The 26,173-nt window shown below is 34.3% G+C and overlaps 2 protein-coding genes across 2 annotated transcripts; one reads left to right on the forward strand and one right to left on the reverse strand.

Annotated features, from left to right (window-relative positions):
- Nucleotides 1-9,115: 9,115 nt before the first annotated feature.
- LOC141595015 (uncharacterized) lies at nucleotides 9,116-9,592 on the reverse strand. The gene has a single exon (XM_074414990.1). It carries the CDS (start codon nucleotides 9,590-9,592, stop codon nucleotides 9,116-9,118), a length of 477 nt encoding a protein of 158 aa, XP_074271091.1.
- Nucleotides 9,593-12,559: 2,967 nt separating this feature from the next.
- Nucleotides 12,560-25,684, forward strand: LOC141596728 (MADS-box protein SOC1-like). Its single transcript, XM_074416970.1, has 8 exons — nucleotides 12,560-12,848; nucleotides 12,958-13,158; nucleotides 24,357-24,441; nucleotides 24,557-24,618; nucleotides 24,740-24,839; nucleotides 24,942-24,983; nucleotides 25,183-25,224; nucleotides 25,352-25,684. The coding sequence occupies exons 2-8, from the start codon at nucleotides 12,977-12,979 to the stop codon at nucleotides 25,499-25,501; spliced, it is 663 nt and encodes a 220-aa protein (XP_074273071.1). The 5' UTR covers nucleotides 12,560-12,848; nucleotides 12,958-12,976; the 3' UTR covers nucleotides 25,502-25,684.
- Nucleotides 25,685-26,173: the final 489 nt, after the last annotated feature.

Consider the following 26,173-nt stretch of genomic DNA (forward strand, 5'->3'; position numbering starts at 1 on the left):
TTTGAGCCTGTCACCCTCGGGTGACTTACCTGGTATACGTGGTTTGCAGGCTATCACGTACACCCGGGGGTTTACCCAGTGCGCACCGAAGATAGCGGCTGCGAGTTCCCTCGTCACCAAAAAAAAGGAATTGAAGACATTACTTGTGTAAAATCGTACTCCGTATTACATAAGTATTAGTACCTGTATCGTGTATCAGTAGTCAAAACAGTCTCGTTTGAAATAGCGGAAATATATTATTAAGGCTCTGTTTGACAAGGCATTTCAGGTATCTGATTTGGTCAAAGTAGCTTATTTGACCAAAATTTCAGGTACCTTATTTTTTTGTAAGCGTTTGTGTAGCTTATTTAACCAAATAAGCTACGAAATGAAATCTTTACATAGAGTAGCATTTGAGATTTCGCGACTGATTTGATTTGATTTTCCGTTTTTACCCCTTAAATTTATACTATTAAATAATTATCATATCCTTTTATGTCATTTCATCAAAATCAGTTATCTTTTCAGTTAGTTTGTCAAACACTTTTTTATATAATAAACTACCTTATCAGTTTCTAATGTTGAGCTACCTTATCGATTCATTTTCGTTTTTTCTACCTTTTCAGTTTTATTTCCTTTTTAGTTAGTTTTATCAAACAGAGTCTAACTATATAGAACACATGTATTTCATTCGCATAAGTCAAAAATCGAGCTGATCACTTATATAATTATATTGGATGGTTCACATACATGTTATTGAGATCGTTTTCCTTAAAAAATTGTGATTTAAAATTTGACAGTCATTATCAGTCATCCATCCGATTTTTGTTACACTATTTAGGAGTATTTTAACATGTGGTGGGTCTATACTCTATAGTAGTCATTTTTGGTGCATTTAAATGTGTGAATTAAGGTTTGTACGAGAATAGTGATGTGTGAACCCTTTTACTACGGAGTATTTGTTTTTTAAAGTCCTTGTTTGATTACTATCATTAAAATTTATATTGACTACTCTTTAAACTAAGACCATCCCCAAGTAAGGTTAATTGCATGATCATGGTTAATCAAGTAATTAGTTTTGTTAATGTGTGACCAAAGGTGGTCAATTTATGACCAAAAACAAGAAATGGTCAATTTGTGACCAAGGTTGGTCAATAGTAATGGTCATATTGACCTTCGACGTGTCAATTTCTTATTGGTTGAACAATTATAAAACAATAAAAAAAACTACTCTACATTAATCTATGGGAAAACTTTCGTAACTAGAATTTGCTTTTAATGCATTTTATCATTTTGTAGTATTTAATATTTTTTAAAAATGTATGCGGTATTTTATATGTCGAATCATGTTTTTCAATAATTTTTTTTAATGGTTAATGAAATCGTCTAATCACTTTTCAAAATTATAGCGTTGTTCTTTATTATTTTTTTTCCGTAAAGTATACCATAAGATTACTATAGTCGTAAAATATTGTGGTAGTTTTTTTTTTATATATTTACAATAATAAAAAAATAACTATATTTATAAAATGTAGGAAAAATAATTGTAAAAGTAAGAGAGAGAAAAGTGAGGTAGAGAATGTGGAAAATGATTAAGAATGTTGTAAAGTGGATAATGATTGGGTTGATGACCTAGGTCGCGACCTTCTGCTTGGGAGGGTGAAAATAGGTCAAGGTTAATAAGGTGAAATTAAGAGTAAAATCGGGTTGCGACCTACTTAGCGCGACCACTGCTTGGGGATGGTCTAATAACTCACATCATATTTTTTTTTTGAACGACCATCGTGCCCTCCAGCTTACTCTAAGGACCGACTTTATTATTCATGTAAAAACGCTCCTGTATGTTAGTCGTAAATTGCAGTAACAATGAGAAAAATTAGAGATAACCGAATTTGTAGTGACGTGGTATGAGAGCCACTGCCTTGAAAACTATATTTCCGGTACGACCGTGGTGGCGATCAAGCAGATGACCGGTAGTTCCCCAAGGATTTACACTACTGCACTCAGGCACGCCCACTCGAGACTGAGAGCATTGGAACGTCAGAATTTATCTTTACCCAGAAAAGTTTATAGAGGAGAAGAGAGGAAGATAGAATATGAGTTGTATTTTCTGGAGTGAAGAGCTGCTCTATTTATACATAAAATAGAGGAGCTGAGGAGCCTAAAACGGTTCCACAATTACAGCAGTCAAAGCAGAGATTAAGGAGCATTAAACAGCACTTAATTGCAGATTTTGACTGTGTATCTAGACACTCTGAACAAAGTATCTGGACACTTCATTCCAAAAAGAAAACACGCAGCTCTGGCCCAAAAAGATAGGCACAGCCCGCCGCAGGCGATTGCCAAATCCCGAATCCCGAATCACGAATCCGGATCCGGATCCGTGATCCGGGCCGGGCTCGGGCACGGGCACGCGCGCGTGTGCGAGCTGAATTAAGCACCTCGCAAGGCTTCCACAAAAGCCTCCCATGACCCACTAGTGATATGGTAAGAAGTGTGGTCATATATAAACACATGACAACAACTTCATTCTACCAATGTGGGACAAATTGGAAAAACTACAAAGGCAAAACAAGCCCCTATTTCCAACAATCCCCCACTAGGGGCGACAGAGAAAGAGAAAGAAATTCCTGGGTAAAGGAAGGATTGGATACTTAGGTATCAATATCTTTCGATTTGAATTGACACTTTAGTGAGATGAGGAAACAACTTACTTACAGCGAGAGAATATCTTGCGATTTGAATTCCTAGCTGAGCTTCGGTCGATACCCCCCACAACACATATCATACCTTCAGAATTATGATCGTTCCGCGATTTCAAAGTGCAACGCGCTCTTTTTAGAGCATTGCGTTTACCTCGGTACTAATAGATGTGTTCAGAAGACTTCTCATAGTCTTTATAATCATCACACCTACGTAGGTGGCTCAAGTGCTTCTCAATAGCACTTCTCGCATGAGCCATTAAGGACATGAGTCCAACCTTATGTATGATTCATCAAGTGCGTCTCAAAAGCACCACCAGTTAAGGCTATGAATCATATAACGCCATAGGAATAGAAACTTTAGGCCTAGTCACTCTTGACTTAAGGACTTAAGTCCCATCTCCCTCGACGTTTCAACGACTAGTCTCCTAGTCAATCCTTTAGTAAAAGGATTAGCCAGATTGCTTTCGGACTTCACATAGTCCAAAGCGATAACTCCATTATCAAGGAGTTGTCTAATCGCGTGCGTGCGATTCGAATGTGTCGTTTCTTAGCATTATAGACACTATTCTTAGCAAGACCAATAGTCGCTTGTGAATCACAATGTAAGGAGACCGGAATGTTTTGTCCCCCCACATTGGTACATCTCGCCAACAATGTTTTTCAACCAATCGGCCTCTTGACCCCACTCAATAGCTATGAACTCTGACTCCATGGTAGAGCGTGCAATACAAGTCTGTTTAGAAGACTTCCACGATATAGCACCTCCACCCATGGTGAAGACATAACCACTAGTAGAACAGATCTCATCGTTACCTGAAACCCAATTTGCATCACAATATCCTTCTAACACAGCAGGAAATTTACTATAATGCATGCAAAGGTCAACTGTTCCTTTTAGGTATTTTAGTAAACGACGTAGAGCATTCCAATGTTCACTACTAGGGTTATGTGTGTAACGACTCAGTCTACTAACTGCATAGGCAATATCTGGTCGAGTACAGTTCATAAGAAACATCACACTACCTAGGATTTTAGCATACTCTTCTTGGGATACACTGTTACCCAAGTTCTTACATAAGTGTATACTAGAATCGTAGGGTGTCCTAGCAGGCACAACATCAAAGCAGTTAAACTTTTTCAACACTTTTTCCACATAATGAGATTGACTTAAAGAAATTCCTTTAGAGTTTCGAATAACCTTAACTCCTAGGATTACATCAGCTTCTCCTAAGTCCTTCATCTCAAATTGTGATGACAAAAATTCTTTGGTTTTAATTATTACCTCCAAATTATTACCAAGAATTAACATGTCATCAACATAAAGGCATATAAGCACACAATCAGATTCTATTACTTTTGAATAAACACATGAATCAGAATTGTTTACCATAAAGCCATTACTTACCAAAGTGTTGTTAAATTTCTCATACCACCGTTTAGGTGCTTGTTTCGATCGTATAGTGATTTATTCAGTTTACACACCTTATTCTCTTGACCCTCTACCACAAACCCTTCAGGTTGCGACATATAAATCTCTTCCCTTAGCTCACCATTCAAAAAAGCGGTTTGACATCCATCGATGTATAAAAAGGTTATGAATAGCGACTAAGGCGACAAGAGTTCTAATAGTCGATATTTTGGTCACGGGTGAATAAGTATCAAAATAATCAATATCTTTCTTTTGTGTAAAACCTCTAACCACAAGTCTAGCTTTAAATCTTTCTATTGTACCGTCAGGTCTCATTTTCTTTTTTGAAAATCCATTTACTCGTAATGGGTTTACTACCTTTAGGTAAATCAATCAACTCCACGTCGATTAGACACAATAGAATCAAGCTCACTTTTAATAGCATCTTTCCAAAAATTAGCATCAATGGATTTCATAGCCTCATTGTATGTTTTCGGATCATCTTCTATTAAAAATGCTTTGAAACAAACTCATCACTAGCACAAACAAAGTGTAACCATGTTCGACAAAGAATGTTGAAACAAAATCGAGTCCAAAGTTTTTGGGACATCTAGGTCTCTTAGTCCTTCTAGGTTCAAAGAACATGATCAATAGAAGTGCTACTACTAGCATGTGAAGAGATATAAACAGATGTAACAGGCAAACTAGGAGATGAATCAACATTCTTCTGTAATGGAAAAACATGCTCAAAAACACAAAGATCTCTAGCTTCGGATATAGAACGATCCCTCAGAGACATGAATCTATATGCAGAACTATTTTGAGCATAACCTATAAAAACACAATCATAGGTTTTAGGTCCAATCGTAGGTCTTCTAAAGTCAGGTAAACCCACTTTAGCTAAACACCCCCATACCCTTAGGAAGCTCAGGTTAGGAGGATAGCCTTTCCATATCTCGTAGGGTGTCTTGTCTAACTTCTTATGAGGTACACGGTTAAGAATGTGACAAGCCGATAGAATTGCTTCCCCCCACATATCCTCGTAAAGGCCGAACTTAAAAGCATAGCATTCATCATTTCTTTCAAAGTTCTATTTTTTCGTTCAGCTACTCCATTGGATTGAGGTAAGTACGGTGGACTAGTCTCATGTATTAGACCGTTTTTCTCACAAAACTCGGCTAAATAGTTTGATTTATACTCGCCTCCTCTCGTCGGACCTTACCCTTTTGATTTTTCTATCAAGTTGGTTTTCGACCTCATTCTTAAAACTTATAAACGAATGTTCTGCTTCATCTTTTGTCTTAAGCAAATAAACACGGGTGTACCTTGAACAGTCGTCTATAAAAGTGACATAATAATTTTTACCACCTCTACTTTCAACATTTTTGAAGTCAGCTAGGTCGGTGTGAATTAACTCAAGAAGACTCGTTTTCCTAGTGGTAACTGGTTTACTAGGTTTCTTTGTGAATTTAGCCTCAACACAGCTAGCACATTTAGAGAATTCTTGACTCGTCAAACTTGGAATTAAACTCATAGTTCTAAGTTTTTTAATATAGTCAACATTCACATGACCTAATCTACCATGCCAAACATCAATAGACTCGTGATATAAGCGAAGTAGAAGCAATATTATTAGAAATCAATCAAATGTTCAATACAAAAAGTCCCCCAAAAAGATAACCCTTGCCCACAAATTCCCCATTACGCGACATTACCACCTTATCGGCCTCAAAAACAAGTTTCAACCCGACTTTGTTTAATAAGGCACTGGACACAAGGTTTCGACGTAACGAGGGTACATACAAAACATTATTTAGAGCAAGTGTTTTCCCCGAGGTGAGTTTGAGAAAGATCTTGCCTTTGCCTTTGATTGGTGCGGATGAAGAGTTACCCATGAAAACGCATTCCCCATCGCCTACCTCCTCGAACTCGGAAATAACCCCTTATCGGCCGAGGTGTCTAGAAGCGCCGGTGTCAAGACCCATTCAAAGAACATTACCCACCACATTAGCTTCCACAACTACAAAGAAGAATGATGTCATCGATCCAACATTGGCTTCCGGCAGATTTCTTTTCGGAGCATTGGTAGGCTTTGTGACCAGACTTTTCCACGAGACATAGCAAACAATTGGCCCCTTTGGTTTCGAATTTTAGCCACCGTTTGATATGCTTCCCTGGAACATTTTTCTTAGCAGACCCTGGTTCTTCCCCCCCGACCAACCTTGGCCTTACCCTTACCCTTGAATTTTTCAACATTGGACGGACCACTCGACTCGGCCAGTTAGCCTTGACGAAGCATTAGAAGCATTTACAGACACACTAATGGTTTTGTCTTTGAGACGATTTGCCTCCTCGGTCCTCATGTGACTCACTAATTCTTGGAGGGAAAGGTCTTTTTTCTTGTGTTTCGGATGGTTTCTATAGTCGGACCGGAAGGGGGAATTTTTCCAAGAACACATTTGCTAGGAAAATCTCATCTAGTTTCATCCCTTCATTAACTACGTCAAAGACAAAAATTCTCATAGACATGAACTTGTTCCATTATAGGTTTGTCATCTACCATTTGGAACCCCAACCATTTCCCAACGACATACTTCTTTTTACCCGCATCATCACCCCATATTTTTCTCTAGTAATTCCCATATGGGTTTAGCAAATTTATGAACCATAAACAAGTCAAATAGGGTATTAGTCATAAGATTAAGGAGGTGAAACCTAACTTTTTATTATCCTTATCATATTTTTTAACGACCTCTTCATTTGACTTAACAAAGCGAAAATTACGGGAGGGGTTGTCTCAACAGACGCGATTTCGGTGTGAAAGACGGGGAGGGTCGAAAAAATAAAACGTAATCAATTTCATATTGCTCAAAAAACATCGAACTTTTGAGACCAACGTTTATAGTTCGACCATCTAAGGGTTCGACTTTTGACAAATCGGAGCATTCTTAGACATGATCGACATTGTTACAAAGAATAATAATAATAGTTTTCAAATTGTTAGTCGTAAATTGCGGAACAATGAGAAAGATTAGAGATAACCGAATTTGTAGTGACGTGGTATGAGAGCCACCGCCTTGAAAACTATATTTCCTGACGACCGTGGTGGCGATCGACGAGATGACCGGTAGTTCCCCAAGGATTTACACTCACCGCACTCGGCACGCCCACTCGAGACCGAGAGCATTGGAACGTCGAATTTATCTTTACCTTAAAAGTTTATAGAGGAGAAGAGAGGAAGATAGAATATGAGTTGTATTTTCTCGGTGAGTGAAGAGTCGCTCTATTTATACATAAAATAGAGGAGCTGAGGAGCCTAAAACGGTTCCACAATTACAGCAGTCAAAGCAGAGATTAAGGAGCATTAAACAGCACTTAATTGCAGATTTTGACTGTGTATCTAGACACTCTGAACAAAGTATCTGGACACTTCATTCCAAAAAGAAAACACGCAGCTCTGGCCCAAAAAGATAGGCACGGCCACAGCGAGCGATTGCCAAATCCCGAATCACAAATCCGGCCGGCCGGGCCAGGCACGGGCACCGACGCGAATGAATTAAGCACTCATGAGCTTCCACAAAGCCTCCCATGACCCACTAGTGGTATGGTAAGAAGTGTGGTCATATATAAACACATGACAACAACTTCATTCTACCAATGTGGGACAAATTGGAAAAACTACAAAGGCAAAACAAGCCCCTATTTCCAACACTGTATGCGTAAGTTAATGACTTTATTCCGTAAGTTAATGACTTTGTTGTACCCATACCACATTTTCACACAAGATTAGAAAGAGAAACATTATTGTTTGGTTACTAATATTTGATTTTTATTCATATAACTTAAACTTACGTGTATACAAGTAATTCATATCACTATGTACTCATTTTAATCTTTTTAAAGAGTATTTTTATAACTAGAAAAGAAACAAATTATTGAAATAAAGACAACGACCGTATTAATCATTTAAGTAAACACGTTAGGCATAACCAAGAGTATTTTACAATATATTATCACTTCGTATAATTTATTTTACAATAGATTTACTTCTTGTTCAATTTTATCTTCAAGTTACGATAACTTACACTAAATTTTGCACTCTTAGTTGGTAAAATATACTCTACTTTAAGTAATTACTATAAATAGAAAAAGTTGCATGGACGTAAATTAGAAAGAGTACACACTGTACATAAAACAATAACACAAAGGGAAGTAACCAATAGATGATACTAACAAATTAACATGCTTTTCAACTTTTTAATTGTACCGTCTTTAATTTATCTAAATATATCATTATTTTTCACAAGAAGTTTCACTGCATACATTATTCCTATTTTTACACTCTCTCGCACGTTTATCTGACCTCTATAATTGCACCTCTCCTACATAAACATGCAAGTCTCCATCTCAGGTTTCATTTTTGGTAATCTTATCACTTCCTTTCCTTTCTTTAATTTATGGTTTTTACCCAAAACTACCAAAAGTTTTAGCCTTTTATTTTACTTCTCTTATTTTGTTTGTTTGATTTACGCACCTAAAATAATTACTCCTTAAATAACTACTTTTGGTCTTTTACACTCTTAGACCATCCCCAAGCAAAAGGTCGCCTTAATCGGGTCACCAAAAATTTTCCTCTTAATCGCACCTTATTAATCTTGACCCACTTTCACCCTCCCAAGCAGAAGGTCACGACCTGGGTCACCAACCCAATCATTTTTCCACTTTCCAACATTTCCAATCATTTACCACATTCACTACCCCACCAAAACCCCTCTCTTACTTTTACAATTATTATTTAATAACATACTACAATTAAGTTATTCTTTTCATTTTTAAAATAAATTCTACTCAAATATGTTAAGTAAATTAATTTGATAGTGTACATTAAAAAAAATTATTGGCAATAAATAAAATTTATTGAAAGCATGAGTCAACATATAAAAAAACCGCATACATAATTCAAAAAAAAAACACGATCTTAAAAAACATTAAATACTACGAAATAAAAAAAATGCATTCTAAACTAATTCGAGTTACGGAAGTTTTGCCAAATATGCTCAATGAGATCATTTTTCAGAGCGTTATGAGTGGCACGATCACGAATCTCACCATGAATTTCTATGAATCGTTCTTGAGGCGATCTTCTAAGACGATGATATTCATATGGATCATCACTAGCTGAAGTCGGATTATCTTCTTTGAACTCTGCGATTATGTTTTCATAGTTAAGATAAGTTTCTCTTTCATCTTCAACTATCATATTATGCATAATAATACAAGCCATAAGAACCTTCCCCATATTAGCTCGATTCCAAAGAAGACAAGGGCGTTTGATGAACGCAAATCGAGCTTGTAGGACGCCAAAAGCACGTTCTACATCTTTTCGACAACTCTCTTGTCGAGCTGCAAATAACTTATGCTTTTGAATTTGTGGCGCATTAATTGTTTTAACAAATGTTGCCCAACCAGGATATATACCATCAGCAAGATAATATCCCATATTATAGTCCGTACCATTAACCGAAAAATTAACAGGTTGATTTTATCTCATAAATTGCTATATCATTCCTAAAGTTGGGTTTTATTTCGATTTGGGTTTTATTTCGTTTTGGGTTTGATTTCGATTGGTTTTCTGATTGGAGATTTCATCAATTCATTCATCCCGATTTCATTCATGCAGGTAAATTCTTGTTAAATCGTTTTCATTCATCGATTTCATTCATTCCGCTTTGTGATTTATTTATTATCGAAATCTGATTAATCGTTGCAATTTTGTTCCGATTTATTCCGATTTATTTTCTGATTAATAATTAATTTTCGAAATATTGTTTAGTTGTTACATCGTTGAAAATATTGTTGGAATTTTGTTGGAAATATTGTTGGAATTTTGTTCATCGAACAAATTAGGATTTATTCCGATTTATTTTCTGATTAATAATTAATCGTTTACTTGTTACATCGTTGGAAATATTGTTGGAATTTTGTTCAATCGTTCATCGTTGCAAATTTTGTTGTAATTAATAATTAATAAGCGAGTTACATATTGATCTTGCAGCTGATTGATGATTAAACCAACAATAAAAGCAGAAAATAAAAACATATTAAATAAACTAAATATCAGACATATATTTGTCCATTAGCTTGTCCTTCAACTCTTGATCTTTCGGGTTTATATTTTGTTGCGAGAGCAATGTGTTCAACCAATTCATCTCCATTTTTGTTTTCATTTTTTGAATCCTAATTTGTTCGATTTCAAAATCACCGCAAGCCTTTTTGCCGAAAATCAATTTGCTCTTTCGTAGTGAGCCTATTTCCCTCCATTATTTCTCGGTCGTTGCCCGCACTTAACATAGAATCGAGCACGACCTCGGGTGCTTTTCCATTCCGCTTCTTTTTAGCTGCCTCCCGTCCTTCGGGTCGGTCACTTGCGTCGACATTAAGACTAGACGGGGTTGGAACATTAACACTAGACGGGGTTCCAACATTTAGACTAGACGGGGTCCCGACATTTACACTAGAAGGGCTAGAATCCATTTCCGACCTTGACCTTTTTGAACCCGACTTAGAGTTTCCAGAGAGCTCAAATTGGTGTTTTTGTAAGCTCCACTTGGGGTGACCACTCATGATTTTATCGTAAACATAAAAGTCAGTAAAATCGTTACCATTATTCACCTTTCGAAATAATTTTTGAGCTAATTCTATGTCGTCGTTGATGTTAGTGCCGCTTGCCGGTGGTCGATTTAGAACTTGTGTGTAGCAACCAACCCATTTACTCACAACTGTATTGAGTCGTTTATATCGATTTTTCATTCCCTCGATACTCCTAATCCCAAGTTTATTTTGATTTTGATTTTCCGTACGGCTTTTTCATAGAGTCAAATACATCATTCCATCTTGTGATGGTTCTTTGGTTTTTTCCAAGTATTGAGTCGGTACTACACATAATCCATGCGGACATAAGAGCTTCTTCCTCCTTTTCGGTCCAAATCCGATCATCCATTTTCGAATTGGATTGATTTTTTGTGGATGCTAATGATTTTTTGTTTTTTTTTTTGAACAAAAAAGGGGGGTTTCTGATACAAATTCTTGAGTTTGAAGTTCGGACAACAAGATTTGATTTCCAAAAACATCGATATTTTGATTCTTTTGGCTATCCGAAATTAATTCCGTAAAAGTGGGAATTGGAGTACTTTGATTTAAATCGAAATTTTGAGAGTCTTGATATGTTGAATAATCGTCAATAGCATAACTTGAAAAATCAAACTCGTTTAAATCCATAATATATTTGAAAATTGAGAATTATATAAGTGTTTGAGTTATATTTTTTTTATGTTTGTAATTAATTTTAGGTAGGAGATTAAAAATATTACTGATTTGCATTTTTTACTTTAGTTTTATACTGTATTTTACATTTACTTTTACTACCCAATTAATATTTATGGTTGTATGGTAGGAGTTGAGAAGATTATGGATGAAAAAATTAAAGAGACTTGGGGAAATGGAAGGAAATTGGCGGAAAGAAAAGAAGGAAGAAAAAGGGGTGCAGCAGAACAGCAGAGAAGAAAGCAGAGAAAGCTGCACTTTTTTTTTTGTACTTTTTTTATTTTTTTGATTTTTTAATGTTGTAAACCAATAGAAAGACGCCACGTGTAAGGTCACCAACTTCTAACAATTTCTCTACTCAGGGTCATGGGTTGCCCCTGAGTTATTCAAGGTCACCAAAATCGTGTTGTTAATCCTAGTTTAAGGAGTCATTAGCGTGACCCGACAAGGTCACGACCCAGTCGGTGACCTTGCTTGGGGATGGTCTTACCTTCAATAGTTTGTGAATGTTTGTCAATTATTAGATCAATTGATTTATGTCTCGAATTTCAAGAAAATATATTTTATACATTATTTTTCTTTGTTTAAAGAGTGGCGGTTTATACTAAGGTCACATTCATTTGGACTAAACCCACTTAACTAAATAAACTAAATTTACTCCGTATAAGATTTGAAGTGAATAAAGAGCAAAATTAAATTGGATTAAATAAACTTGTAAAATCTGAACGGAAATGAACTAAAAGAAAGTCCTGAAAAACAGGTCTTAACTCTCTGTTTCATCACTAAGTTTTGCTCTCAAATGAGGCACAACTGCACAAGACCACTACAATATGAGCAGAGGGAGATTCGAACTTATACCCTATTGTCACGATAACTTAGTCTTAACCATTAAACTAAGACTTTTTCGGTAATATTTCCCCGTCCTTGTAATACATACTATTCGTCTTTAAATCTTTCATCAATAGGCTTACATCCAAGGTAACAAAATAAACCCTTTTTAAAGTAAAATACATAAATGGATAATTGGATCAAATAATTGATTTAAAAAGATAAGAAAAGGAAAAAAACACAACAACATTTGTGAGATAATGAACAAGGAAAGGTGGGTCATGGGTGTTGGGAGAGAGAACCCTTTGATGGTACTACCAAAAAAGGCAACTTATAACTAAGTGTATTAGAGATAGAAAGAGAGTAAAAAAGAATCAATCAATCACAACCACCTCTTTCACTCATCCCCGTCATTTCCTTTGGTTCCAAATTAGGGAAAACTAAAACATACAAAAAAAATAAATACATAAAACAAACAAGATATTTATTTATTGGAGTTTTGTGGTGCTAATTTTTCTGGGTTTATTTATTATCATCATTTGATTATTTTTATTGGGCTCAACTTCATTTCTCTTGAATAGATCCATTTTTTCTGGGATTCTTTTGTAAGTCAACTTTATTTATACCTTGCTTTCTTAATTATTACTTATTTCAATTTAACTCAAATATGAATAAATTGAGCTCAAATTTGTTTATTGTTGAGAATAAAAATAGGTAATTATAGAGAAGGAAGATGGTGAGAGGAAAGACTCAAATGAAGAGGATTGAGAATGCAACAAGCAGACAAGTAACATTTTCGAAACGTCGAAACGGGTTGTTGAAGAAGGCATTTGAGCTCTCAGTTCTTTGTGATGCTGAAGTTGCTCTTATCATTTTTTCTCCTAGAGGAAAACTTTATGAATTTGCAAGTTGTAGGTATGTTTTTTTTGTTTTTCCAATTTTGTATCCATCAATTAATAACCATAAACTTATTCTGTTCCGGTAAATTGTTATCTATTTATTCCCTACAATGTTGATGATTTTGTGATTATATGTGGTGAATTAATTGCTTGATTAAATGATCTAATTTTGGTTTAATTATAACATATTGTTAAATCAAGAACAACATGCATATTAGGGCTAGGTGTCTAACTTTAGGGTTGGAGGGTTTTGAATCTTTCATCACTTTCTCCCGTAATTAATGACTAGTAAATAGTATTGGCTTATTTTATGCTCCTTTTCTGGTTAAGATAATAACGAGTAAACTCCACAACAAGGACCCCAATTATCAACAAATGTTGCTTTAAGGACCTCAATTATTGTTAAGTGGCTTTAAGGATCTCACCACATAAATTTGACCAAATTACCCTTAGATTTATTACTCCCATCCTTTTTTCTTCCCAATTTGTTTTTAAGAATTGAAATTAACAACTTTAACAATAAATAAATAAAAACAAAAATTATTAATAATAAAAAACAAAATAATTACATCTCTTATGAAAACTAATTCACTTAAGTAGTTTTTCAATAAACAATTTATATATACAAGTCATGTTTTTACGGAGAAAGTTCCGTCTTGAAGATCGCGTGAAATGAATTGGGAAAAATTAACAAATGAGTGTGAAGAATCATATGTTGGTCTCCCACATCAGAGAAATAGAGAAGAGTGATCTAGATTATAACCCAGGGGGCTACTCCTACCATTGTCAATTGGTTTTGGGAGGGAACCTCCTAAATTGAATGTGTAAAGATAAAATTTGGTTTGCAGGTTATCATGAATACCCGGAATTTACCCAGTGCACATCAAAATTAGCGGTTGCGGGTCCCCTTATCACTAAAAAAATCGTAAAAGAAATATTTTCTACTATTCCAAAAAAAAAATCGAGAAAAAATAATAAATGAAGATAACGGTATTTAGTATGGACGACAAATATAAACTCACACAAAATATATTATGCCTAATTGCCCGTGGTTTGAAAATTTTTTACCTTGTTCTCATTTTTAAGAAAATATCTACATCTATAAATTATAAATAAAAATAAGGGTATTTTGGTCCAAAGCACATAATGAGGTCCTTAAAGCTACACAACAATAAGTGAGGTCCTCAAAGTAATATACAAAGATAATTTGGGTCCTTATAGTGTGGTTTACTCAGATAATAACTATAAGAGCATAAAATAAGCTTGATTGTTTTTTTTTCTTATTAAAATTTTCATTTTACTACAAAAAATAGTTGTCATGGTATGTCCTTTATGGATCGCCTTTATTGAATTTTTCATCCAAATTATTTATTTACTCTTTTATTCTTTGCAAAATTTATTTTAATCAATGCTAAATAAATAATTAAGTGTGTATTTGGCCTTACTTTTCAAATTGTTTTTGGACATAAAAACACTTTTTGGTCAAACATATCATAAATTTAAAAGCTAATAGTAGATTTTTAAAAGCTCAAATACCATGTTTTTACCCATACAAATAAAAGCATCAATTTGATGTTTTGTTTCTTGAAAACTACTTTTGAAAAATTAAGTTTAAAAAATAGAAACTCATTTTAAGCAAACTAGGCCAAACATTATTGTCACGAAAGTCGAAAATTGAACTGTACACATATAAATTTAGTACTTGAAATCTTTTACTTTTATGGGTTGTGAGTTGTTCAGTTGTTGTAACGTCAAAATTTTTTCAATACACCTACATTATTATGATGATTATTATTATTATTTTTTTTTTTTTATGTTTCTGAATGTTTTCTACTCCGTATGGGATTTATACGAAGTACTCCATATGAGATTTATACTTGGTGTGATTTTGTATTAACGAGTACGAGTACATATTATTACATCATTACCTTACACTTTAGTACCTAAGGAGTACTATAGTGGGGAAGGGCATCAGGAAATATAAATGGGCCGTAGTTTTTGTTAGAAATTCAAAAAATATTTTTACAGAAGAATATCAATGTTTAGAAAACTAGATCGATTTCAAGAGTAGGATCAAACTATTTCACCCTTTCGGATGAGCCGGGGCATAAGTCATTTTGTAACCACATTTCTAATTCCTCCGTATAGATAGCTTACTTTTAAGTGTGATTTCACGGTAATTTATTCAAATAAATTTTATTTTTCATTTATATTTAGTAAACTCTACAAAATTTAGCGTGAATAACTCTACTAAATCCTAACTCGTTTTTAATTTGTTAAAAAATTGTTTTCTTTTTCTGAAAACTCAAAATTTAGGTTAGCTTCCAATTTATTTTAAACATTTAGAAAAAAGACGAGTTCATGTTATGTACTTGATATAATAAAATAAATGTTTATTTTCTTACATTCCTTGGATCATTTTATTGCTTGATTTGCATCCTTTCACAACAAAACAAAACTCTTGTATCATACATACATTATTGAGTTCATGATTTCATGCATTACAAGAAATCAAACAATTCATCAACAATACTTAAACATAGTTAATCTAAAATTAATCATGAACAATAAAAGTTATAAACAAGGAAACTACAATACTTGCACATACTCTTGTTTAAGACGTTACTCGCAACTGATTTAAATAATGTTAAAATATAAAAAGGTTTGTTAGAGGTTTTTAACTTTTAAGACAGTTAAACACAATTCGAGATTTAATGTACACATAAGAAACCAACCAGGATCTCAGAATATGAACAGTAACACATATGGGAAGCAACTGAACAAGTACATAATATATACTCCCTCATATTCACTATATTCTTCCCCTTTCCTTTTTGCACAAGAAATAAGAAAGTGATTTTGGACCACACAAAACACACTACCCCACATGTAATTTAATTTGGACCACACAAATCAACCCAAAAAAGGAAATAGGGAAGAAAACCCGAATAATCCGAATATGGAAATAGGGAAGAAAATGGTGAATAGGAGGGAGTAGTAAATTAGTAAATAAATATATTTTTACTGACAAAGTAAGTGATTTATATATAATGTTTGGTAGTATCAAAGTGTACTATATGGTTCTTATGGTCTCCTAATGTGAAGAAATTACTAGTAGTAATAAATATATAATGACAATGATCAGAGAACATTGTATGAGATATTCCTTACTAATTAGCACCACGCTCCCTTAAGTATAGGCAAATTTAATTTAATTGTTAATCGTACTATTTTTCTGCTTTTGCCCTCCACGCTCTCAGACTCTCTCTTTTAGGTTGGTATTAACTAACTCTGCCATTTTTTTTGTAAACTAATTGCAAATAAATTGGCTCTTAAAGAAGGCCAATGGTTTCAATTGCCCCATTGTCAGTACTCAGTAAAATATTAATGTATCTTTGGTATTACAAATTCTAAAATAAGACGGTGAGACGGTTCATTTTTAGATAAAGCTTGTTCATTTAATGTTAATAAATGAATTATCTTTTTATATAATGGGACCCTCTCACACAAAAATTAGCACTGCTTTGTTGTTATGATTCGCATTTTCACTCGTATTTGTTCTCTTCTTAGTTGAAATTGTGCAAGACTGTATATTTCAAACATCTTGAACTTTTAGTGACATTGTTAGGGTGAGAAAAATTAAAGCTCTATTTGATTTCATTTTCTTTGTCGCGGTTATTTATTTACCTTTTATATATACTTTGTGAGCAGTATTTTTAAGTAAATGTAAACAAATGATTAGGAGAGAGTAATTAACAATAGTGCTAATGAGCAAGTCTTACATTTTGTTTAGATGAGAAAGGGGATGTTTGGTTACAATTGAACGGTGTTGTTTGATTGCGTGTAGGCATTTAAAGTTCATAGAAACTCACAACCTCTAGGTGTCATTTGGTTGCCACTATAAAAAAAAAAGGGGCACATAATGCCACGAAACAAATTTATAGTGCCATGAACCATGTGAGATAATAATTTATTCTCGTGTAATTGCTTAATGCGCATGAGCCAGTGGCATAATACAATTGATTCGTGGGAATATCATTCCCCTAAAAAAAGGGTGCCATGATTTAGGAACAATGAGGTTATTTGGCTCTCTAAAATTCTCATTATCTTCAACACAATCTACAATCAATACAAGAATAATCACACACAGTAAGATCCTCTTGATTTTCATTCTATCTACTTCTTTTCATTTTCTCTAACAATAGAATCCTTCTCCATCTCATCATTTAATTAACTATTATCCGTATTATTGAGAGAAACACGAAGAAAATAAAGAGGGGAGAAAATGGAAAGAATCTAAATTGATCGTTTTTCTCCAAATTCCTCTAAGGCCTCATTTGGTTTATACGGGAATCGAATTCATGTGTTAATTTGCAACGCAGAGGAGTTTAATTACTACATTAAAATTCACGTGAATTAGAGAAATCCGTTTGGTTGTCATGTTGGAGTTTTATTTTCCTAGAAGTTTCCAATGACCATGAGGGGGTAGGTAGTTAAATTCCCCCATCATGTAGGAGTTAAAACTCCTTGGAGTTTGAAATTCTCCCATTTTACAAAAAATAGGGTAACCAAACAACCCAAAAAATCACAATTCATGAGATTTTAGAATTCTCATAAATTGAGTGAACAACCAAACGAGGCCTAAATCACAGTGCCCAAACTTTACCTTAGGGCTTAGGCATTCTTTGAGTACATTTTCTGCTAGTTGTCTTAGACTTAGGCAGAATTTGATAAGATATAAAGTTACATCCATGGCTCCATCCCATTTACACATCAAGAATATATATTTCATACGAACTAAGAATTTTTTTGGTGTAAATTAGGGTGTCCACCGTCGACAACAGTGTATAATCTTTCGTCGCATGTGCTTTCACGAAGAGGTAAACGGCTAGCCAAAGAGTTTGCTCCATTCCCATATGCAGGGATCGAACCCCTTACCTCATTGTTAAGGGATGAGGTGAGCAACCACCACACAAAACACATTTGGTTTGGGAACTAAGAATTGGAATTTAGTTTTTGAACTAAAACATTTCAAGCGTTTGGAAAACATTAGAATTCGGAATTAGCCTCGATTCCTTATTAATTTCAACCTAACTAAAACTCGAAACTCTCAAATATATATCTACCCAGTAGTTATTTCAATTTCATCACTCTCCGATTTGCTTTAACAGATCTTTTTTGTGACGTAAATTGTGTCCTGATATTTTGACTTTTCGATTTTCTTCCTTATTCACCAACATTTTCCGTAAGAACATATTTTTCTCCTAATTAATTATATTTTTTTTAAAAAATTGGTGACCTCGACTCCTACCGCCAAAATACAATTCCAACCCAATGGTTATCCAAACACCATTGAAAAATTGACATTCAGAAATTCATTACAAGTAATCAAACAGGTTTATGAAATTGAATTTGGAATCGAATTTTAAGCAATTGAATCTCTTCAATTAAAATCATTGAAATAAAATCAACTCCGTATTTATTAACACTACCTTAAAGACTTTTTCCCTTTTTCTTCACATCGTTTCCATCCAAATTTCTTCACCCAAACACTATTCTAATGTCAGTAATATGAACATTTTCTACCATGTTTATTACGTACGGTCAAGTTCTTCGGCTAAAAATAGCTGGAGAGCACTTAATAAAGCTTAATGGAGCTAAACTGAACTGAATTGAATTGAAGTAAGAGTTAATTTGTGAATAGGTAAGCTAAACTGAACTAAATGAAATTGAACTGAATAGAGTTGAACTCAAATAAAATAAGGTGAAATTAAGTCCAAAAGAACAAGACGGTAGTCAATTGGCCGTTAAGCCACTTTTTTTCCCCTCTAGTAAAAAGATTCATGGACCATATGGGAGACACAAAAGACTTAGTCACATCAATATGGGTTGTTTTAAGGAACATTTTTGTGGTGTATGTATGTTACCAATTACTTGGTGGTAGCAGTAATGCGTGCCAGATCTAATTTCAGGTCTCGTATGTCAGTAAATTAGGTCTACCACATACTCACATGTGATGTTCATCTCTTTAAGTCCCATTTATCTGACAATTCTCAGCTTGTTTCACGGTTAGAGACGTGGGAGTATTTCCTTTCAATGTGTATACACAGCTGACTAAGGGCCTGTTCTTTCTGATTTATTTTCATTTATTTCGATTCAAATTAGCTCTATTCATTAAGTTCGATTCTTCGATTCGATTCGACTCCATTTAGTTCGATTCGATTTAGCTCCATTCGATTCGATTGATTCATCTATTCGATTCGATTTAGTTCAGCTCCATTAAGTTCAGCTCATTTCAGCTTTACTAATTTAAATAATAGTTATTATTAATTTTGTTAACAATAATACTATTTTTTTAATATTAATATTTTTTATTATAATTATAATTATAATTAATAATATTGTTAATAATAATTTATTTATTTATTATTATTATTATTATTATTATTATTATTATTATTATTATTATTATTATTATTATGATGATGATGATGATGATGAATATTATTATTAAAATGAATAATAATGTTATTAATGTTGTTTTTGTTGTTGTTGTTTTTGTTGTTGTTGTTGTTGTTGTTGTTGTTGTTGTTGTTGTTGTTGTTGTTGTTATTATTATTATTATTATTATTATTATTATTTTTTTTTTTTTTATAAAGGGATGCGCGCAGCTTTCATTAAAATAAAAATAAAAGTTTACATGAAATTGGTGGGGAGCCGAGAGACAATCTGGGCTCCCACACCCTTAGCAATAGCAAAGCTAAGTCTAGTAAAAATGTAAGCGGCAACCCGAGCCCCGCATCCCGAGATACCGAGAATTTCGGATCCGCTGAGCAAGGCAACAAATCCGAACCCACTCCCCAAACGAAGAGAAAGAGAAAGGTAGGAAACCATAGCCCGCTACCGCGCACAAATCCCCATACTTAGCACACTTTCGCCGAGCAAAGATCGGCGACAACCCCCCGACACAAAATCTGCCAACCCAGTCTGAGTCAAAGGTGAAGAACTCACAGGTCGACGCACACATCACGCCCCCTGTCCCAAGAATAAAGCAATAAATCCGCAGGACGAAGAGAGCCACCATGCCCATCAACCAAACCGATATCAACCTCCTTCCCTGCAGTAATACCAGATCTATAGCAGATGTCGATATTATTATTATTATTATTATTATTATTATTATTATTTATTATTATTATTATTATTATTATTATTATTATTATTATTGTCGTTGTTATTATAATTATTATTGGTATTATTATTAAAATTCATAACATTTATTATTAATATTATGAGGCACGCCCAACCGACTTGACTCACTTGCCAATACGGGGTCTTACAAGTCAACAAGCTTGCCAACATGGTTACAAATTCGCTTGGTACCCTACGAATCACGAATCGTTAAAAGCGAATTCTATCAAGTTGATTACTGAAAATACATGTAACACATTTTTTATAAGCGAATCGCGAATAGGTAAGGCGTATTCATAGCGAATATGGTAACCGTGCTTGCCAAACCATCATTTGAGGTACACATAGAAACCTATAAATATCTCACTATTCATCAATCAATGGTAAAAACTTGTCACCAACAACTTCCTCTCTCTAGAAGTAAGACTACTCGAGCTACTACAAGAGGGCACAGAGACCTTAGCTTCAAGCAAGGTCCCGACTATCCACCAAGATCTAAGGCATCAGAGAAGGACCTTTTGCGTACCCTCTGAGGCCTTTGTTACGCGTGAAAGATCCATCTGAAGAGAGCAAACATAAGTTCGAGGTGCCATCTGAGAGGAGGGCGTTGACTCGACCTGAATTCGAGCAACGCTTACTTGAGTGTTTTTATTCTAAACAATTATTTTACTAATATCATTATTAATATGATATTATTATTTATTATTGTTATTAAAAATATTATTAGTAAAAAGATTAATAATTATAGTTGATAATAACAATAATATTTAATAATAATAATATTATTATTAATATGATTATTTCAGTTCAATTCAAATTTCAATTGACTTTATTGATTCGATTCGATTCACTCTATTGAGTTGATTCGGCTTCCATTCGATTCGATTATCTCGACTCCATTCAGATTCGATTGATTCACTCTAAAAAGTCGAAAAAAGCAGGCCTAAATGTCCCACACACTAATAGAAATTTGAGTGTTACTTGTGTAACTGAAATTTGGCATGTATTTCACCTATGTATATACTCCCTTCTATTCGCTATAATGTTCCCCTTTGTCTTTGACACGATACTCAAGGAATACTATTAAAAATGAATAAAGGACATTGATGGAGTTGGTGATAGGAGAGAAGGATGAATTATTAGGAGTTAAATAAAGAGTTGTGGGGCCAAAACATTAAGGAAAGTAATAAAATAGAAGTAAAAGAGTTGTGTGGAGTTTGATGATATGAGAGAGGGATGAATAAAATAAGAGTAAAAGTTACCAAAAAAGGAAAGGGGAACATTACTTGAATAATCCGTTTCGGGAAAGAGAGAATATTATAGCGAATAAGAGGGAGTATATATTTAAGTGTCAAATAAATGTGCCGAAGCAATTTATAAAGCACAAGGTGAAATCAAAGGGCAGTACTTGAATGCCACTGCGGGTACATAAGAAGAAATTAATCAAACATATGAAATGCTTAAGGGTCTGTTTGAATAGGAGGATTTTGAGGGAAAGAGAGGGGAGGGAAAGGAAGGGATGATAAATCCTTTGTTTGGTTAGCAAAATGGAGGTGGAGGGATTTTGAGGGGAGGAAAAATGAATCCCTCCACTTTCCCCCTCCAAGCCAAATTATTTCATCTCCAACAAAGGCAAGATTTGGAGGGAAAATGACATCCTCCATTCTCCCTCCCCTCCTTTTCTCTCCACTTTTGTTATCCAAATACACCCTAAGGGTGTGTTTGGATAGCAAAAGTGGAGGGAAAGGGTGGGGAGGGGGAAGGAGGGAAGAGAAAGGGAGGTAAGGGAAGGGAAGGGCAAATGGAGAGTGGGTGTTTGGATATAATTTCCTTCCAAATCTTGTCTATTGTGGAGAGATTTTGATTTGCCTTGGAGGAGGGAAAATAGATCCCTCCAAATTTTTCCCCCTCCATTTCCTTCCACCCTTATTTGTTATCCAAACAAGGGATTTTAAATCCCCTACTCTCCCTCCCTTTCTTTTCTTTCCAAATCACTCAAACCAAACACACCCTAAGAGTTTTTAAAGTGAAATAGAGAAATGTTAAGGCTTAAAATAGTAAACAAATATCAAACTAAATCTCCCTAGTCACCATTATGTGTTTACCTTTTGATTTTCTCACAAAGGATAAGAAAGGTAAATAAATAAATTGGACAAAGAAAGTATATATCCATCCTTCATCCCTTTACATATCGTTGAAAGTTATGTCAAACACATATAACATTTATGCCTAAAATTTGAAGAGTCGGAGTAACATAGCATAGGACTAGTGGTCTGACTGGTCTCTAAGTTGTAACCTCATTCCACACATGACAAATCTGCCAGTAAAACATAAGCTCGAACAAGGGACTTGAAGGGAGGTACAATAATTGAACTATTCATCCTCTATTTGTTTTGGAAGTGGGGTACTTGATATTCAGACAATTGGTTTTGTTGGGAGAAAGGTGGTAGGCTGGTAGGAGTACAAATTATTTGGTGCATCTTCAACATATTTAATAACAAGTACCTAACAAGCAGTGGTGAATTTAGGGGGTTAACAGGTCGCTGGCGGTTGGAAATTTCAAAATTTTTAGTTACAATTTTTCAACTTTTTTTGAGTTCCTCTTACACCTTTACCCATTCGCTCTAGCTGGGATCATTTTCTAACTCCACCACTGCTAACAAGTTATACAAGATAAGACCTTTTAACTTATGAAGCTAAGATATTTTAGATTGGGTTGCCACCTCAGTTTTTTAAGTTATTTCGCTTTTTGTCTATAAACTGCTCTAACTTAGACATTACCTTGTAGTCCGTATGAATCCCTTAGTATTACTTTCTTCCAATAAAAGTTTACTCTTTTTTTTTCCAAACTATGGCTTGGTAGAGCTACATGGTAACAAACTAGCCTTATTCATTCCATCTCCAATGATAAGCTACTTGCTTGAATTTTTACAAATATTGTAAGCAAGTGCCTAAAAACAACCATTAAAGATGCTTAATTCATAATTCGGTGATTATATTTGGATTATGATCTACAGGGGTTGTAATTTTCCCATATTTTTTTAATATTATTTTTAAATGTTTTAATTAGTTCGTGTTTTAAGAAATTTCTTCTCTAATTTAAATATATTTGTTGAGCTTGACATAAATATCTGATGAAACAACCCAAGAAATTTCTAGTTTTGTTTTTCAACAATAGATCAATGATTTTATTTTTCACTTAAAACTTAAAAAAGTAAGGAGACAAAAAGAAATTACCATGCAATATTATGGTGTTTTAGATTTGTTTATTCACGCGTGAATACCAAAATATAGATATCCAACAAATATTCGTATCCAAACGGAATTGGTTTGGTATCTAAAATATACGTGAATTTTGAATATAGATATCTAATCCAAACTAACACTTTGAATTGAGCATATGATTCCCGCTCTCCTCTTTGTACAAACATGGTTTAAAATCTCGCTCGGTAAGTATCCTATCGCCAAAGATTTGTGAGTAGACGACTGATACGATATATCCCAAGATGTATAGGGTTAATTAAAAATAGGAAAATGTCGGCAAGACGACCAATTTATAACTCATTTATAACTCGGCCCGATACTTCCGCGATGAACTACTAAGTTATAACTTGTAGCGATCAAACTTTATAATAGAAAGCCCTTAAAAATTGTACAACATTAGTCGAATTTGTTTTTTTAGAAGTGAGTCAAATTAATTATTCTAAATTAGTAATCTCAACTTTATATGATATAGGTCATATAGCCATTAGATAATAAAACATATACAAAAGTTAATAAAACAAATTTCACTGCAATAAGCGGAACTCGGAGCACGATGGCCGGCGAGTTGAAGACGATTCCGCGACACTGTTACTGACACCGTGATCACGAATAATACCGCGATTTTAACCCATGATACATAAGACCACTTAGTCTATTTTATTTTGAATTCATATACAAAATTTCAAATGGAATTGATTTTTAGCAAACATGAATAATATTTTCTGATTTTAACAAAGATTGTTAAAAAATGACATACAGCATGCAAGAAACCATAGGAAGGTATCAAAGGCACCTAAGAGATTCTCAGCCTGCTAAAGATAAATCTGCTGTACAAGATATGCAGGTTCCTCCTCCTCCTTTTTATTAACTCTATGAATTTACTCCATATGACATATGGTTTTGTAATGTTCCGTGAGGTTTGTTTAACTATAATGGTCTCATGGTCATGTACTTTGTAGAGCTTGAAGGAGGAAACCGCGAGTTTGATTAAGAAAGTCGAAGCAATTGAAGCTGCAAAACGGTACCAAAATTTATCAATCTCGATTAATTTGTTCTATTCGGAGTGACTTTATAATCAACTCCTATGATCTTGAGAGTTTACTTACTACTCCATAACACTTATCGTACATTGTGAAAATTAGGAAACTTCTTGGAGAGAATTTAGCATCATGCAGTTTAGAAGAGCTGCAACAACTTGAAAATCAATTGGAAAGAAGTGTCACCAAAATAAGAGCAAAGAAGGTTTCTATGATCGAATTCAACTATTTGAACCTCTAATTATGTTTACTTGTAAATTTAATTTGTCGAGATATTTGTGTAATTATGCCCTCGATCTTATTTCAGAATCAAGTTTTCAACGAACAAATAAAGCACTTGAAGGAAAAGGTACGTAACTACACACCGCGACTTAGACATACAATTGACTACGATGTAGGATTGGTATACTTCTCGAAACAATTTTTATTATAGGTTATGTTCAACACATTGTTCTTGTTGGATCGACGATTTTTTTTTTTCTAAATAACTTACATGAGATGATTAATTGTTATTCTGTTAATTACGTCATTGTATTACAATCAATCAGGAGAAGCAACTTGCTGCTGAAAATTTGAGGCTAACTCAAAAGGTGAAACTTTATCTTCTGAAACGTATTGTATGTTGGTTTTAAATCTCGACCGTGACGTTCAGTGATTTATTTAGCCGTAATAATACGTAATGACTCAAAATGTGTGATTAACTTGGTGGCCTTGCAGTATGGTGTGATACCAAAGGAAACATCAGTAGACAAACCAATGGAAGACACGTCTCCATCCGAAGATACAAATAGCCAAATTTCGGACGTGGAGACGGATTTATTCATTGGATTGCCGGAAAGCAGAATTAAGCGCATTTGTAGTGCTTAATTAAGTTGGATGATTTACGAACTATATGTAACATGTATACGCATAGTAAACACTATGTGCAATGTTACAAGTTGTGAGGCCAAAATGCCAAATGCATGTTTCTATCTTGTGTACTTGAGACCCTTGAACTTGGTGCATTAATGCATTGTTATATATATGATGAAAACATTGTGAAGAACAAAATTTGTGTACTTTTAATTAGTTACCAAATTTTGTTTGGATCACTCCAATGTTGCTTGATGTAAGTTTAATTACCTTGTAAGTGAACGAGAATCGTTGCACAATTGAGGGTCAAATCACAAGGAGTAAGGAGATTACTGGTTGTTATGTTCACGTGTTTAGCTAAACTAAATAAAACTTGTATGGTTGATATTCTAACTAAACTAGATTAGAGACAACAAGTAATTAAATTAACTAATGTAAATTCTAAATAAGAAGGCAAGCTAAAAATGCGCCTTTACTCAATAGATAAAAGGCCTAGGGCACGATTAGGCTACAAACATCCATAATCACCATGTTAATTCCGACAATTAGTCGTCTTGGGGTAATCAAGTAGAGGAAAATGCCTCTAATTCGCCTATTAACTCCCTCTCGGGCTCATAATAGGACACTAGAAATCCCGACTCACCTCCCTCCCGGGTTCATGACTCGGACTCCCCCACTCGACACTTT

This window comes from Silene latifolia, chromosome 8 (genome assembly GCF_048544455.1).
Source record: "Silene latifolia isolate original U9 population chromosome 8, ASM4854445v1, whole genome shotgun sequence".
NCBI classification, from domain to species: Eukaryota; Viridiplantae; Streptophyta; class Magnoliopsida; order Caryophyllales; family Caryophyllaceae; genus Silene; species Silene latifolia.